This window comes from Mytilus trossulus, chromosome 3, assembly GCF_036588685.1.
Source record: "Mytilus trossulus isolate FHL-02 chromosome 3, PNRI_Mtr1.1.1.hap1, whole genome shotgun sequence".
NCBI lineage: Eukaryota > Metazoa > Mollusca > Bivalvia > Mytilida > Mytilidae > Mytilus > Mytilus trossulus.
In genome coordinates this window covers 36,751,696-36,769,946 of record NC_086375.1, presented here as the reverse complement: position 1 = coordinate 36,769,946, position 18,251 = coordinate 36,751,696, and the positions used below count along the sequence as shown (strand labels likewise).

Genomic DNA, 18,251 nt, shown 5'->3' with positions numbered 1-18,251 from the left:
CTTCGTACTTTATTTCGCCTTTTTAACTTTTTTTGGATTCGAGCGTCACTGATGAGTCTTTTGTAGACGAAACGCGCGTTTGGCGTAGATACTAAATTTAGTCCTGGTATCTATGATGAGTTTATTTAGTTTGCAATTAAACTTTGACCGTTGGAGTTGGAGTCTAATCAAAGAACAAATCAAAGGAGGGTGGTTAAAATATTATAAAAACGAGAAACGATACATTACGTGAAATGAAGCTATAGAGCTTTAAACAAAAATGAAAAAAAAAATGAGAATGGAAATGGTGAATGTCCATAGTACACGGATGCACAATCCGCACTATCATTTTCTATGTTCACTGGACCGTGAAAATGGGGTAAAATCTCTAATTTGGCATTTAAATTAGAAAGATCATATCATAAAGAACATGTGTAATAAGTTTCAGGTTGATTGGACTTCAACTTCATCAAAAACTGCCTCGTTCAAAAACTCAGTTTAACCTGAAGCGGGACAGACGGACGGACGATCAAAAGGACAAACGAACGGACGCACAAACCAGAAAACATAATGCCTATAAATGGGGCATAAACAAAGAAACGTGTTTGATTATGGCCTGAGAATTTAGAATTCAGAGATCTATACTTTATTTTTATAAATTAGATTGACTTATAGGTTAACACTAGTCAAGCTTGCAAAAAGCTCAAAAGAGAATGAATTTACTTTCGCTTACACGGACGTTACCTATAGTCTCTTCACACGTGCTACGTATAGTCGGACTGACGATGGAGATGAAATATAACTTTCACATCCGTAATGATGATAATAGATTATTTAGTATTGACACAATTGTTAACTTGTGACATTTTGTGTAAAGATTTTTATCAATTGACCCGTGCGTAAGTAAACATAAACACATTTTAACTACATCGTGCATTCAATCAAAGGGATTCTGCACTGGGATGAAGTTGTTTTACATCCTCTGCAGCACATTGCTTGTAGCACATACATTAGGTAAGTAATTTTTTCCCCATAGTTTTTATTTTATTGATGACATTATTAGTATCTCACTTTTCTTTATGAGGAAACGGATACATTTTGTATTTTTTCGAACCTTTATTGTGAAGTTCCAAAGGCAAACCATAATATGATTATTAAAGCAATATTAAAAGAAATAATGAGAAATCTTTGACTGTTTAAAAATCTTTTTAATTTTGCATTTTATTTAAGCTTTCAGATATGATGAGTATAAATCGTTCATAGAACAGCAGTCAAAGAATGCAACGTTCGTAAAACTATTTGACCAACATGTTCGACGATTCAAGGAAGCACAATTGGAGTCAAAAGTAGTAAGATTTTAATTCTTGAAAATTTTTAGTGTACCGTTGCGTTTTGGTTTTATAAACATGAAACCAATAGCCCTTTTTACTCGAATATAATACACGTACCACAGACAAGTTTAGATACAGACGCCTTTTCGTATTCACAACACTAAACATTATTCTCATTAATTTTCAGAATCTACTATTTTTTCAGTGCCGGTAAATTAAATAAATTCTAACAATAAGTAAGCACAAATCAACACCGTAATTACCACATTATTAATTTTACAGAATTTGGATGATCGATTTCTAGTAAAAATTCCACAGAATAATATACGTTTATGTTTTTGACCAACTCTATAGAAAAAAATATATAAATTAATGATAGTAATTCTTTCATTTGTACTCAAATTTTTTAAGTATTACAAATTATCAAGTTTGATTATTTTAACTAGTACGTAAAATCATGTTTGAGAATTACTTTAAAGCGACGGTCTCGTTCGTTAAAAAAACAACATACGTGCACAATTATTATTCCCACCGATCTGTGTGTGTCAAACAAAGTAATGACAGAAGTACACACGTGACCGCATCTGTAACTGGCAAACTGACAACGACCATTTACGAAACTATATTGATATAAAACACATTTTTAGCAGAAAATATCTAACAAAAAACCCAACTTTTTAGCTATATTGGCGTATATTCTTTTTTTTTTAAATGTATCTTTAAATAGAATTTTCTTTTTAGAAACTTGAATTCCCATGCCAACCATTCCAGAAACCAAAAGAAGCCACAAATGGTATGTAAGAGAGCAAAAATAGAAATAGACAAAACTAAAGTATCTATGTTAGAAAACAAATACATAAATCCTCAATTAGAATGTCCCATGGACATTAAAGTATCAACATAGGTCTTTAAAACTGTTATCAAAATTCATGATTGTTTAAGCATTAAGTTAGCTACGGTGAACTGGATACTTTCTAATTGACGACCTTAACACTCTTGCGTTGCAATAGTTTTAGGTTTCAGTTGCGTATTCCGAGGTCTAGATTATTTTTTTTATGGAAAAAGGTTTATAAATGTAGAAATTATTAAAATTTAATCATGAAATATTTTCCTCCTCTAAATGCCTTTTAAGCACTATGTATCCACAGAATTTGATTGCTTCATCTTTAATTTAGATATTTTTAAATTTTCAATTTAGTAGGACCTTGGATAGGCTCCAAATGATAAAAATGCAAATACTTTATCTGGTCATGGTCAAAACAAAAATTTATCCGGTTAGTCGTTCAAATAACTAGACAGAGTACAATGTACACAAAGTATCAAGTTTTTCAAATACGCAATAAAATTGAGAATGGAAATGGGGAATGTGTCAAAGAGACAACAATCCGACCAAATAAAAAACAACAGCAGAAGGTCACCAACAGGTCTTCAATGTAGGGAGAAATTCCCGCACCCGGAGGCGTCCTTCAGCTGGCCCCTAAACAAATATATATTCTTTGGATGAATTAAATAGATCCATTGGTAATAAAACTACAAATTCTTCAAGTGATGTCGACAGAAAAATTATCACCAAAATCTGTTTATTGTTAAACAAACCGCTAAATACAGAAACATTATCAGATATTCACTGTTATCATACTGGATGTATTTAAGATCATTTAATTGTAATCAAATTCTACATAAATATATCTGAACTATTACTATATCAGACATTATAGATTTAATAAGGTCAATTAGTATAAAAATAATATAAACTTTATCGTAAGTAGATTGCATTCCAGAGATATAGATAATTGTTTTAGATATACCAGTGAGCTAGATTTCGGATGGTAACAAATATAACCATGACTTCATAGCAAGTCATTGCTTCCGTGTAAAGCTTTTTTTAGTCTGGCGTATGTTATATAGGAGAAAAAATGAGTACCAAAACGACAATTTTTAAAGGAAATTGCAAAATCGAAAATACCTACGACAATAACAAACAAAAAAAAAACCAGAAAATCTCTGACGCATTTTTCTAAATTTTAGTTAATTTGAAAAGTCTTAAAGTAAACATTGAACATTCAAACATTTTATGTAGTTATGTTGTATATACCAGCTTTCTTTTTAAATGTTCATTCTCCTCAAATCAAGTCGTTGGAAAGTGTTTGCTTTCTATTGCGCTTATCTGACACGTTTTTATCTGAACAATTGTTTGCTTGGAATAAAAATTACCAAATTAATCTGAAATAAACTGAACCAAGCCGTCTGACTTAAGCCTTTCTTTTTTCTTTTTTTTTTAATCTTAGCAGCAATAATTTAAACAAAGTGTTGGTAACAATAAAACAGTAGATTTGACACGGTTTCATTCAAGATCATAACTTATCCACACGTGAAATAATTTTGTCCTCTATCGTACAGTTATTGATTTTTTGTTAACTAGAATTCTCTTTTAAATATCGTCTACAATGAAATTAAACCACACAATTTTTTCCATTGAAAAGTTCTCTTTCGAATTCTTCGCATCATTTTCTAATTATCCACCGATTTCTTTTAATCTACAACAAATGGAAGTTTTATACAAATGGGACTGGCTATACAGCCCTTGCACGATCGGAAGTTTTAATCTACAATCTAGATACATTCTTATATATACAATTAAGGTGCGATTTTTTGGTGTATTTATGAGAAACATATGAATTGAGGTCAGTTGACCTAAGTGCGTGGTTTTATCATCTTTATTTTTTTTTCTAAATCCAAGTAACCATTGATAGCTTTAAATATATTTCAAAAGGCCTAGCTGTACTTTTTAAACTATGAGAACTTAATATTTTATTATCAGAAAAGTATGGTATATTAAGGCTAAAAGTGTATCTGATTTCTTTTTTTTAGTCCACGAGCTTACACCATATGATATAAAGGCCATTGGTGCTATTGGAGACTCTATAACGGTAAGTGTCTATACATGTGTTACATTTTTTTCTTTGGCTCAGTTGTAAAAGTAAAATTCTGAATTGCCAAAGACAAAATTTTATTATAACACATGTACGTTGTTTCATTCAAAATCAAAAAGGATATTAATTTGGCATTCTGATTTTACAGGTCAAGTAAAGCTTTTGGTACGGACGAACAATCTGACGGGCATACTTCTTACCATTTATGATCAGGGGCTTTCGTGTATTAAAATGAACGAGATAGTGCTTTAAAACTTTAATACATGCTGTATAATTTACACTTCAGGCAGGTACAGGAATTACGGCCGGAACTATTATTGGAGTTTTAAGAGAAGATAGAGGACTTTCGTGGAGGTATGCTTTATTTCCCAGGCCTAATGCAGACATTACTATTTTATTCGCTAAATGGGAAGTCTTGGGCAAACTCTAATCTTATGTATGAAGGAAGCTAGGTTAACGAAGGATTTGTATATACTTCAATTTTGTGTCTTTGATTAATAGTGTGCCATATAAGATATTTTGTACTTTTGGGCCATACATTTGTGTATGTGATAGATTGTGTTTTAATCAGGGATATTCAATAACAGAGATATTGTAAGTAAAAAAAATTAGGTATTTGGGATATCGGTTATTTATACCATCGATAAATATGATATCGATTATATTACAATTCTTTAGTTTTGAAAATCAGTTTTGGTTACAATCAATAAATGCGATACCGATTATCGTTAAATCGATTAATTGGATAACGGCAACCGTTAACATCGATTAATGGGATATCGGTTTAATTACAATCGATCAATGGGGTATTGACTATCATTATCATTGCTAAATGAAAATATTTTGTTAATCTATTGAAATCAAATCATCACTGTCAACTATTTATCATATTACGTAATTTATAAGTTATTACGTTAATTCATTTGAACTGTCAATCTAAGATGATTTTTTTTCTTTTTAATTTTTTAGTGATTATTTAAATTGTGCTGTCTTGTATATCGATAAAAAGTGACACAGTCTACTTTCACTTTGGCACAAGTACTACCTTCATTTTGTTATTTTTTAGTGGCGGTGGAGATGGTAATGTCGAAGAATACATAACTTTACCAAGTAAGCATAACGTATTGTTCTATTTTTCAATTAACTATCTTTAATGTTAATTTCTTAATAATTTTAGTGTCCTTAAATCTGTATGATATAGCTTTTTTATTTATATTTTTTACTAATAAAGTTGTGTCTAATAGTGGAGAAATAGTAGATTGTTTATGTTTTAAAGTTCATACGCTCTAGTAAAATCCAGGTGCAAGTGGTGTTTCGATTTTGTTTGCCTGTTTCAAATGTTAGTGTAAATACAAACTTTTACTTTGTGTTATTGTTTTATCCTAAACTTTGCAGTTTTTATAGTGACAAAGAAAATTACGAACTTATAGAATATGAGAATCTTCATGCATAACATTTATTTGATCAATGTTATATGCATTTATATAAAAGAAAGACGTTTTTTTTTAGTTTTTTTTTTTAGATATGATAAAGAGATATAATCCAGATCTGAAAGGATATGCTACAGGTTGGGGTCCGTACTGGTTTCCTAATGCACATCTTAATGTTGCCATACCCGGAAAAAAGGCGAGGTTTGCATTAGTTTTTGTTTCTCTTGTTTCTTTCTTCAAAGTTTCTTCATAAAATCGTGCATTTTCAGCAAATTGAAATATTGCCTGTTCATATAGTTGTTTCATTATATACCGTAGTCATTAATTAAATTTAGAAAGAATTGTGAACAAGTTTAGTGATAAAACTTCTGAGTAAAAACGACTACCAAATCTTTCACTGACTATTAACATCAAGTTTAGTATAATGCTGTGAATATAAATGCTGGTACTATTGATGGATGCTGCTTCTTGCTTTGTGTATGTTGTAAATAGTGGGGGCAAAGATACCAGAGGAACAACTAAACTCATAAGTCGTAAATGAACTGACAACACCATGGCTGTAATAAAAAGACAAACAGACATATAATAGTACACAAGAAACAACATAGAAAACTAAAGAATGAGCAACATGACAAGAACATGCCTTTATCTGAATTCTATATCAATTCTAAATGTTTATCTTCAGCGATATGCCAGACCAAGCCAGAATGCTGGTAGATAGATTGAAGTCTGAAAAAGGTGTCGACTACCAAAATGACTGGAAAGTAATAACTCTATTCATCGGTGGCAACGATTTATGCGACTTCTGTGAAGATAGGGTAATTGTATTCTTTACAAATTTACCAAATGAAAATGCCACACAGAGAGAGAGAGATGACACTCATTCAAATGACAGCTGAAAGGGACAGACAAATATTATATTAAAAAAAAAAATGTGATGAAAAAAGACCCCTCTCTTCTAAAAAAAAAGAGAAAAAAATGTCACAAAAATACGATAAGTGACAGTTATCTTTTGCCAGTCAATTTTCATAACCACTGGGAATTGGACAATAATAACTTTCATGGAGGTACACTTAGTGTTATGACCCCCTAAATTGGTCAAAGATTACTAGCACTAGAATTTTCAACAATGAAAAACTGAGACTAAACAAACCACACATTGACTATGAATATATAATTAACTGGTCGGGTAAGAATTATTTATATTCATAAAGAAAAATATAGGGCATTTTCAATATCTTACTCGTACCAACCTGAGACACCAGTAAAATTCCAAGCGGTTTCCGGTTGGAACGATTATATTGATTAAGGGTTAATGCAGTGTGTGATACTGAAGAAGAAAAAAACCCACCCAATATCATATACCAAAAATTAGGGGTTTGGTAAAGCCTTTGCAACATTACCTGATATCGGTAGCATCAATCTGAAAACAAGCCCTTAAAATGACCGTTGTTGCTACTTTTTAAAGACAACAATGTGACGGATATCGATATCCTCACGGATACCTGATACAAAACGATTGTCATTGTCTGTATAACATATAAGAATTACGTGTATCTATTACTAGTACTTAAATATACGATAACTATTTGTATGTCTGTCTATAACTTTATATCCAGGAGGCTTACTCAGCAGAAAATTATATTGGCTATATTAGGGAGGCATTAGACATTTTCCACGCTGAAGTTCCGAGAGCTTTTGTAAATTTAGTAGAAGTTCTCAATATAGGATTTGCATCAACACTACGTGAGGGATTCATATGCGATACTATCCAGCTGTAAGTTTATATAAATATTTCATTAAACATGTGAGATCGTGTTTTTTAATCTTTAGTTTTATGAATATCTTTGTCTTCGTCGTCTTTCTTTTGTTTCATGGTTAAGACTTGTGACAGTTTCTCTCGACTTACCAGTTTTGAATGTTCCTTTGGTATCTTCTACCTCGTTTTCATAGTTAGTGTACAAAAAGAAAAAATATTGGGTTTTTTTAATGAAAAGAAGGGATTTTAAATATACATTTATGAGACTAAAATAATAAAAAAAAAAAACCCAGAAACATTGCCCTTTTTACTGTTCACATACGAAGAAGTCTTCTTACAGTATTGTAATAAAAGCCCACGGTTCTGACTTCTGAAGAATAAGGAATGGCAGTTATAAAAAATGAAAAGATGACACTAAGTTGGTTATTATTGTAAGAGAACAATTTGTGTTTTAAAAAAGCGCACAACCGAAAAAAAAGGAATTATTCATATTTTCCCCAGCTTTGGTTGTCGCTGTGGTTCATATCCCGACGAAAAAGAGAAGGAGGAACTCCAGATCTTTGTTGCTGCTTATCAAAAAGTTACAAGGGACTTGGTTGCATCTGGGAGATACGATACAAGGGACGATTTTACTGTTGTCGATCAACCATTCTTTTCAGAAACGGAAGTACCAACAAAAGTATGTACTTATATATTTATACGATCAACTGTAACATCTCAAATTCACATTTTTTTCCCTAGTAAAAGTGTGGAAATAAAAAGACCTATAAGTATTTGTGATCAGCAAAAAAAGGAAGAAGTGACAGCAAGTATGTTTTGACACTTCTTTGAGATATATTTAATTCCCTTTCTGAAATCTGAACAGTTAGAAGTCATAAAACGAATTAAAGGTTTAAAATAAAAGCTACATGTATTTCGAAGTGAAAATCCAATTCAAATGAAGAAAATATTACGTTTCGAAGAAATTTAATATTCGAAAACACACTGCGTGAAATCAACTTATAAATATATGCGTATAACAATTTTAGAAAACATTGTGAAAACAAAGAACAAACGTCAATGGATACATTTCCGAAATAATTCACTTGGTTGTATTTGCTTTGTCTTGTACAGGAGGATGGATCAACAGATCTAAGTTATTTCTCACCTGATTGCTTTCACCTGAGTGAAAAAGGACAAGAAGCTGCTGCATATGCGTTGTGGGATAATATGGTAATATATAATTTTTAAGGAATAAATAAATACAATTAATATATGTATATATATTTGATGCTCCGTTTGCGAATGCTGGAGAACTAAAAAATAATACCTTAACACCATTTAAGTAAAACAATAATTACAACATACTTGACCTTATCAAAGGATAGGGTCAATGACCGAATTCAAATGATTAATCGTCCGTCTTTGAATTAACTCATGCGAATATTTTTGTAAATGACTTGTCTACCAACAAGAACCGATATTACACTTACGTGGAGCTAGGTCATCTGATAACACTGATATTAATGTTTGGTCAGCTTAAATCGTTTCAAAATATAATTTGAAATACTACTCGGGACACATGTATTAGCAATTTTTTCAGCGACGTCTAATCAAACATCGTTAATTACATTTGTTTCATGTACATTGTATGTCATTCCATCTTATTTCCTGCTAATTTTTATCAGAAATAAGAGACAACGAAGTAATTCAATGTTCAAATATAGCAAGTCAAATTCGTGTACATAAATAGATATAAAACAAACCGTGAAAGAATTGTAATAACCCAAATTAAACCACAACCATGCGAAACTATACAACAATGATATAATTGGAAATAGAGTACAATTGGATAATTTACAGACTTAGAGGACTGTTTATAGACAAGTCGTATCTTTCAACCAATGACAGTTAAAATTTTTCAGTTCTCCTTTCTCATAACCCTGATGCAGTTTATGTTCATGAGCACATATTTGTTGAAAAATCCGTAATAGAGTAACATACACTGGCGTAACATATCACTTGAGATATGACATTGGTTAGAGGTATTTCTCCTGAGAAATGATATCAAAAAAGGATCGAGATATAAACTCACCCTTTAGTTTCCACATCGAATTAACCACGCTGGCTGTGTATGCAATCATCACAATATGTGACAAGGCCATACATGTCTTTTGTATACAAGGACATTTTGACGTAGTTTATCCAGTATAAAGTAGGAATATTTCAATTGATCTTTATTATAATACAAATACCAAAGCAAAGAAGGACGATTTTGTGAATTTCTAGCATTTCATGAATGATGTGGGTTTGTAGGTGAAATTTTAAAATCTTCTGTGAATTTTAATAACTTTGTTATGTGATCCAAATTAAGATTGATCCAATTAACACAAAAAAAAACCAGCATTATATTTGGCTAGACATGATGATAAATCACCCAAACCTGGGACTTATTTAAAGGATTAGAATCAAATACAAAAATACATAGATACAAATTTATGTGGAGACAGAAGTAAAATACGATATACATTTTTTTTTTTTTTTAATTTGTCGTAATCAGATTGAACCAGTTGGACAAAAGAGAATTTCATGGAGACCTGGTGTACCTGTTGAATGTCCAGATGAGGTATTTTACTTCGTTTTGTTGTATAAATTCATTCACTCTGTTGTGCTATTTTGATAAATGAAATACAGCAAATTTTGTATTTGATATGATTTCAGTTATTCCGTAAACAGTAGAGTATGTTTAAACGGAACAATATCAAAATTATGAAAAACAATGTGTGATTGGAAAGCTAAAACCGCTGAAAGTAATCGCTGTACATTGTTTTTTTATATTTAATATATACGCATTTAATCTTAAATATTAAGTAGCAAACATTAGATTACTGTGGAATTCAGAACATCAGAACGGTTAAACATTTTATGATAAATGCATGCTATCTTATATATACTATTGGAGAACCTTACCCAAGATACTTTTTAGGTTTATAGGTTAGTATTTAATATTTGCAAATAAAAAAAAAAGTAATTTCGGAGATCCTTATTTTAAATTATGGTTTTGATTTGAAGATCATTTCTTTAAAATTATAATATTTTTGTTTTATAACTAAACTTGGAAAATTGGTATGCTGGATGTGAAGTGACGTAAACCAATTAAGAAATTTACAGAAGACATTATCTGAAATGAATAGTATATATCAATGTTGTTTTTTGCTTCTTTTGGCTTGTATTGAAAATGAATACCACTTTATACTTGTATGTCCAGCTTACAGAACTGTGAGACAAAAACATTTGCCAACATATTATTGTTCTTGGCCAAATAATTTTTAAACTTTTTCATTTACTTCAAGTAAAATCAAAATCAATCACAACTAAACTGTCTGAAATATGCTTGGAAAATTAGATTATGTATTGTGAATTAATTGTACCTTTATTCTATTATGTATTGTTCTCTGCTATCTGTTGTTTTGTCACATTGTATATACTTGTTTATGTATTGCCATAGCATATTATTATGCTTTCGCAAATAAAATATTCATTCATTCATTCATTCTTTGTTAATGATAACATAGAAACCTTGGCAACCATCACATATAACTTTATAGTCTATTCATTAATTTTAGTTACTTGAAAAGACGTTTCAATTTTTTTCAGCAAGCACCGTATTTCTATACCAGAAAGAACAGTCCAAAACTGAATCAACTGAATAAGCATGAAAACATTCAAAATGATAAACAAGAAAATCAACCAGAAAACGCAGAGAAAGGTTCGACGATAAGGAACAGTGCCACTATTACAGGAGCCGTATTAGGAGTTATATGTCTGGTAGCCGCCGTTTGTGGTACTGTGTATCATTTAAGGAAAAGGAGACAATCATCATCATATTTAAAAATTTAGTGGTTAATAGGTTGATAAATTATAATGAAACATACTTTTTGTTTTTATAAAACTGGTCCATATCTGTGATACTTTATGCTGAATATAATTCTGCATTATTACCTAATTGCAAGAAATTACAAGTATAATTTTTTCAAATATTTTTGTTTAGTCTAAATCATAATTAGTAAAGAATTCATTAATTCATATTTCATTTTCAAAAAGGGTATATGCTTTGTACATTTTTATATTAAGGATGAAAATGTTATAAAAGTTTACCTTGATCAACTTACAAGTAAGTTTTAGATCGAAATAAAACCGAGTATCAAAGTCTTTGACTACATTAGCGTAGAAGAACCATTAATTTAATATTGCTTTAAATATATGACTTAGTATATGAAATATCATATAATGAAATATATATGCATATACAATTATTGAAGACTATTGTGAGATTTTGAAAGCATCACACCAAAATGAGATTAAACATTGTATGTTGTTATATTCAATATTTACAATTGTTATGAACTTATAGAAGTATTTCCAAAATAAATTGAATAAAGTAATTATAAATGACTCATTTGATATTAAAATATTCTGCAGGAGCGCATGCGTCCTGGCAGTCTTTTTGACTTCAGTTTATCTCAACTTATAATTATCTGTTCTGATTTTTTGTGCATTGTTTTTGTCTGTGGGTCTTTATCCTTTGGTGATTTGTTGATTTAATAAGACATGGAAAGTTTGTTGACCTCTATCAAACCTATCTTCTTATTGAATTTTCCCGAAATGTCTTCTGTCTTTTCTGACCATAATAATATCATATTCTCACTTTTGATTTTCATTAGCTGCTTAATATTCTCATTTAAAAAATCGTGGTCGTCATTGCTATTGAATTCTTCGAAAATATACAATTTAGTGTATCACCAGCCCAGTAGTCAGAATTTCAGTGCTGACATGTAGTATTATTGCTATGGTCGTAATTGCAGATTAACTGTTAATGATTTTGGAATATTTAGAAAAAAACTAAGTATTTTTATTGCAGGAAAAGATTACCTAACCTGTATTTTAAACCTGTAAATCAATGAATGTGTTTTTAGATAGTAGATGTTTTTGTGTTTTGTGAAGTTGTTCCTTTTAAAATGGTTTTACGATGATGACTGATGTACCCATATTTTGACTATTTTATTTATTGTGTCTGTTTAGTTAACGCATCAATGCAAATATAACGGAATTTGATGAGACAGTCATTAAAGTGAGTGGTTTAGCGCTATAAAACCAGGTTTAATCCACCATTTTATACATTTGAAAATGCCTGTTCCAAGTCAGGAATATGCCAGTTCTTGTCAATTCGTTTTTGATGCGTTTTTTTATTTGATTTTACAATGTGATTATGGACTTTCCGAATTGATTTTCCTCTAAGTTCAGTATTTTTGTGATTTTACATTTTACAAAATCTTTTTGAATTTTGGGTTCACAATGCTCTTCATCTTTGTACTTTTTTTTTTTTTTTTTTTTTAACTTCTTTGATTCGAGCGGCACTAATGCGTCTTTTGTAGACGAAACGCGCGTCTGGCTTACACGATTTTATTCCTGGTATCTATGATTCATTTATCGTCTGTAAATTTCGAAATGTCTCTATTGTTTAGGTTAAAAAAAAACACCCAGTTTTAATACAATAATTTACTCATTATACCATGTGTTTACTAGAATGTAGAAATTACGTGACACGTTTAAAAATATGCATACATGTATCAATTCATAAATTTTTATCAAAAGAAGTATATGCAATGGCCATGTATATTTCATTATACAAATTGGATACTATCTAAAATCTGTCACACTATACGGACGTCCAGAAATAAAAACAGATTAATAATAAATAAACAGTTAAAATTTTATACATGTCAAATATGAATAACAAAAGATTGATATTATACCATTTTCAACGTTATGATTTACTTACCTCATTTTAAGATACAATGTTGCTTAAACTAGTCAATTCTATACAAAATTCAATTAATTTTGAATAAAGCTACCATTATATGAAAACATAATTTATGAAATGTTATGATGACAAAATTCGTTTTTAAACTTTTTTTTATTTAAATTGAAAATGAATTTTAAGTTTGTCAAGGAAGTAACCAATTCTTTTTTTAAACGATTATTTTTTTTGATTAATTTGTTTTGAAATGATACACTATGACAATTGTATAAAGAAGCTATATCCTGAATTGTTAAGATTCCTTTTCTAACATAACAGGATCTAAGACTACCACTAATAAAAAAATGGTTGAATATATCCATTGAAAATTATACTGGGTCAATAAGAAAACAATATCATTTGGTATGAAAATATGCACATTTTTGATGGATACATGTATACAAAACTTAAACATATATTTCTATAATACTCAAAATTGTGACAAAATATTAAGATTTTTGCACCAACCATGCCAATCGACAGCAATTCTTTCTAGCTTATAAGAAATGACACATGCAAGAGTTATATATTATTTTAAGCATTCATCTTGCTCTTCACAATTGTAAGCATTCATGTAGCTCGCGCATTATTCTAAGCATTTAATTTGCTCACAATCTATAAAACTCTCTTTTTGTTGTCCACAGTTTTTTATGACACCGTTATAGTCACTTTTATTGTAAACAATACATTCCATTTCTTGAAAAAGATAGAACTTAAGAATGTCAAACAAAACCAGGATAAAAAATGTCACTGATGATATCATTATAAATGAGTCAATATAAATCGATGTAGCACGATAAAATCCGGATGCAATGAATAAAAACAAAGTCGGTCTAACGCACCAAATTATAAAGAGAGCGCGCGGAATTGTATGGTTGTAAAGAGATATGTTGAAACGACAGATAGAACATGTTTCCCTTGATGAAGAATTCTTCATTTCTGAAATGGAAAACACGATATAAATGAGGGTATGTTTACATACTTGATGATTATTCTACAAAATTTTACTAATATTTGTAAATTTTATAGTTCACATAATTATAAGCGTTGGAATAGTTATCAAAGGTACCAGGATTATGATTTAGTACGCCAGACGCGCGTTTCGTCTACATAAGACTCATCGGTGACGCTCATGTCAAAATATTTATAAAACCAAACAAGTACGAAGTTGAAGAGCATTGAGGATCCAAAATTCCAAAAAGTTGTGCCAAATACGGCTAAGGTAATCTATGCCTGGTATAAGAAAATTCTTAGTTTTTCAAAAAAAGTCTTTGATGAACTTTTTTTAAAAATTATACTTATACATTTTTCTCGAGTATAACCTAGCTCACCATTTTTTTCAGGTTCTATTCAGGTTTTAATTTCTTTCTATTTAGAATAGTTTAATTGATTGTTGTTTGTTTTACGTTCATTAGCTAATATTTGATGCCTTTTTATAACGTGATTTTTACATAAAGCTGGTGATGACAAATAATAGAATAGATGAAATTAAAAAAAGTATTTGAAAACCACTACATTTATTTTGAAGATAGCCGAAAAATGTACACAAAATATCACTTGTAAACAGTTTTCTTGTAACTTAGTCATTACGGCGCTGAAAATACTCAGTACAATTTATAAAATATTTATGTTTTCTTTTTATTCGAGCACATTTGAAAATTGAGAAAAGTGCTACACTCTGTCTTGTTTTGCATTTTATTGAAAGTTTATGAAATGAACATATTGTGTCGCTACTTTTCTCAACGATGGTTGGTAAGGCAAATGGTATTGTCATGCACACTTTAATTTTTTACAAACTCAAAATAATACTAACCAGAAAATGATGACGTTTTGTATACTATGTTGTACAGTATTGCAAAAGACGGGACGCATAATAACAAATACTCCAGATAGAAACTGCTGGTCCAAGGTGCCCGATTCTCAAAGCAATAAAAAGACGTATTAGGCCTGGGTTTGTTAAAGACCTGTAGTTTACTTATTGACTCATCGTTGATGCATTGGTAGTAGTCCATCAGGTTCGAATCTTTCAGGAATGTATCACAGAAAATGTGTTTGGTTTGCTCAGGATGTTCCACAATCAAGCATGTTGACAAGAAATTGTTCCATAAAATAATTAGTATAAGCGCTAAAAAGACGTAGATCAAGCAGACGACTTTTACTAACGACTTTTTAAATGGAACTGATGTCAATACAAGTGTGCCAAGTAGTACGGAACAAATCATCGAAACTACTGGCATACTTCTGATAGGAAGATCAAACAAGATCACAATTGTTCTATTCCAGTAAAGTTTAATAAAATATATGACACGAAACACTTCAAATATATATTCAACAACTATAATACTGATAAAAGTTAATGAATATTTGTGTTGTGCCGAAAAACATAGCAGCACCAGCGCGAAAATAACAACAAAAGTCAAAATTATAACAAAACTTTCTGGCACTAACGATACATCCATATTCGAATTAATGTGACAGATAAGATCAAAATATTATTTTTATATCATTTAACGTCACACTTCAAAATCTATATATCCTGTAAAAGATAAATGGAAATAAAAAGAATTTACATTGCAGAACAATCAGGAAGTGTTAGTGTACTTTTAGGTGTACTTATTAAGAAATATCATGTGTTGTTTATCATATAGTTTTCAGGTTAATATAGAGTATTTTTGTGTTTTTGCTTTTTCTTCATGATTTTTTTCTTATCGAGCAATATTTGTTTCACAACTGTATTGATAGTAATTAATAAATACAAAGTTAAATTTTACGAAAATAGTCTACTTATGTTATATATATATATGGGTATATATTTCTCAAGAGAACAACAAACAGTATTAATCTGCTAACATTACTTCCTCGGAGTTCAGTATTTTTGTGATGTTACTTTTCGTAGATTATATAAAAAAACCAAAATACAGTCGATAAGATGTTATGCTATATAATATATTTTACATACCCACAGAGGCTTACCTTTTTTCTTTCGTACAGATCCAATGCACACCTTTATATGCAAGAGAGAAATTCTGATTTAACTTAACTTCCTGCTTAAAATTTACTGAAGCGTTTCATTGGGTAATACTATGTACATAACTTATTCGATTTAAATGGTTGCAAATTGAATTACTTTCCAGTTTTTTCAACAAAACTTTAACAAAATGGTGTAACATAACTGATAAAAAAACCTGGAATTTTGGGTCTTCGATGCTTTTCAAGTTCATACTCAATTCTGCCTTCTATTTTTCGGACATTCACCGAAGAGTCTTTCTGTAGACGAAACGCGCGTCTTGCGTACAAATTATGTAGCCTGGTATCCTTGATGAGATTATTTACAACCACATGGTCGATGCAACTATAGTGGATATTTCCTCCCGAGAGTTCCACCAGCCCTTATTCAGGAAATCTGTGAATCATTTTTGATATGGCCATATGAGTAAATTGGCTGTCAACGAAAGGAAATACTAAGGATTGTTTACCCAAAAAATAAACGACCTTACTCGTATATGCCAAAACCTAAAGAAATAAAGGCTTAAATCTCGTTCTTTATTTATTTTACCCAAGCATCATTGATGAGTTTTTTGTAGACGGAACGCGCGTACAAATTAATAAGACTGGTATCCTTGATGAGTTTATTACAAACCACTGGGTCGATATCACTTCAGGTAGAGGTCTCCTCTTGCAGTTGTCATCGGATCGGTATTAAGGAATTCTGTGTTGACATAAATTACTTTGATATGGTCATATCTATAAATAAAATGTTTTCGAAACTTTGAATTGTTCGAAATACTACAACTTTTCTATTCCATGAAAGATTACCTCAGCTGTATTTGGCAAACACTTTTGTTAACTTGGGTTTAATTTTGTATTTATTGTTTTATAAGGTGAATTTTTATAGATGAAACGCGCGTCTGGTGGAAAAAAATGTATGTCCGGAATTTTGATGAGTTAAGTTTACGATAATATGCAGTCATACTCAACAGCTGTTAAAAGTAATGAAATGCATCCATTCTCCTAGGAGTTATTGCCAATTTTGTCCTGGAAACCATAACACTTTTCTACTCGGGGTAGTTTGTAATCTGGAAGAGGGACGAAAGATACCAGAGGGACAACCAAACTCATAAATCGAAAATAAACTGACAACGCCATGGCTATAAATGAAAAAAGCAAACAGACAAACAATAGTACACATGACACAGCATAGAAAACTAAAGAATAATCAACACGAACCCCAGCAAAATGTAGGGGTGATCTCAGGTGCTCCGGAAGGGTAAGCAGATCCTGTGTCACATGTGGCACTCGTCGTTTTGCTCATATTACATATTATCGTAAAAGCATTTATTTGTTCCTGTACAGTGTCGACGACCTAATTATCGTTTTTGTATGTGAGATTACTTCTTTCTTTAAAACATATAGCTTTCTGCTTATGAGAAAGATGACGATACATGGATTGTGTTGTTAAATTAACATTTTGTCGTAAAATAATTTCGATAAAACATTGTATCAATGAAACACAATATAATTTCATTCTTCATGAGTGTAACTGGCTGATTAATTTGACAAAACTACAGATTCGCTTAATATGCTGCATATTGAGTGCTTATTCGTATTCTACTGTCGTGTTCAATTTAAAGTGCTATTGCTGCTAAAGGTTTGTTTTGCGATTTATCAAACAAAAAACAAAAAAATGAATTGCACACAATTTGCTCACTCCAAGAATGTAACGAAAGTACCTACGATTTTAAGTTGAAAGTTAAATAACAAAATAACTGAATTATGAGTTAAATTCAAAACGGAAATGGCAAAATCACAAAGCTCAAACACATAAAACGAATCGACAACAACTGTCATAGTCCTAACTTGGTACGGACATTTTCTTATGCATACAATGGTGTATTTCGTTGGAACATGGGAACCACGACTTTAAACGATCAACGAAATACAGATTTTCTAAAGGAACGTATGCATAATTTGTCAAAACAA

General features: G+C 30.6%; 2 protein-coding genes across 2 annotated transcripts; one reads left to right on the top strand and one right to left on the bottom strand.

Annotated features, from left to right (window-relative positions):
• Positions 1 to 863: 863 nt before the first annotated feature.
• Positions 864 to 11,866, top strand: LOC134711371 (phospholipase B1, membrane-associated-like). The gene is made up of 13 exons (XM_063571927.1): positions 864 to 993; positions 1,210 to 1,328; positions 2,052 to 2,103; positions 4,182 to 4,240; positions 4,530 to 4,597; positions 5,310 to 5,353; positions 5,766 to 5,874; positions 6,359 to 6,491; positions 7,293 to 7,450; positions 7,934 to 8,111; positions 8,546 to 8,644; positions 9,972 to 10,037; positions 11,069 to 11,866. The coding sequence occupies exons 1-13, from the start codon at positions 942 to 944 to the stop codon at positions 11,309 to 11,311; spliced, it is 1,380 nt and encodes a 459-aa protein (XP_063427997.1). The 5' UTR covers positions 864 to 941; the 3' UTR covers positions 11,312 to 11,866.
• A 1,300-nt stretch (positions 11,867 to 13,166) lies between these two features.
• On the bottom strand, positions 13,167 to 16,238 carry LOC134709396 (uncharacterized). The gene is made up of 2 exons (XM_063569562.1): positions 15,085 to 16,238; positions 13,167 to 14,210 (listed from the first exon to the last, which is right to left on the bottom strand). The coding sequence occupies exons 1-2, from the start codon at positions 15,728 to 15,730 to the stop codon at positions 13,858 to 13,860; spliced, it is 999 nt and encodes a 332-aa protein (XP_063425632.1). The 5' UTR covers positions 15,731 to 16,238; the 3' UTR covers positions 13,167 to 13,857.
• Between the last annotated feature and the right edge of the window lie 2,013 nt (positions 16,239 to 18,251).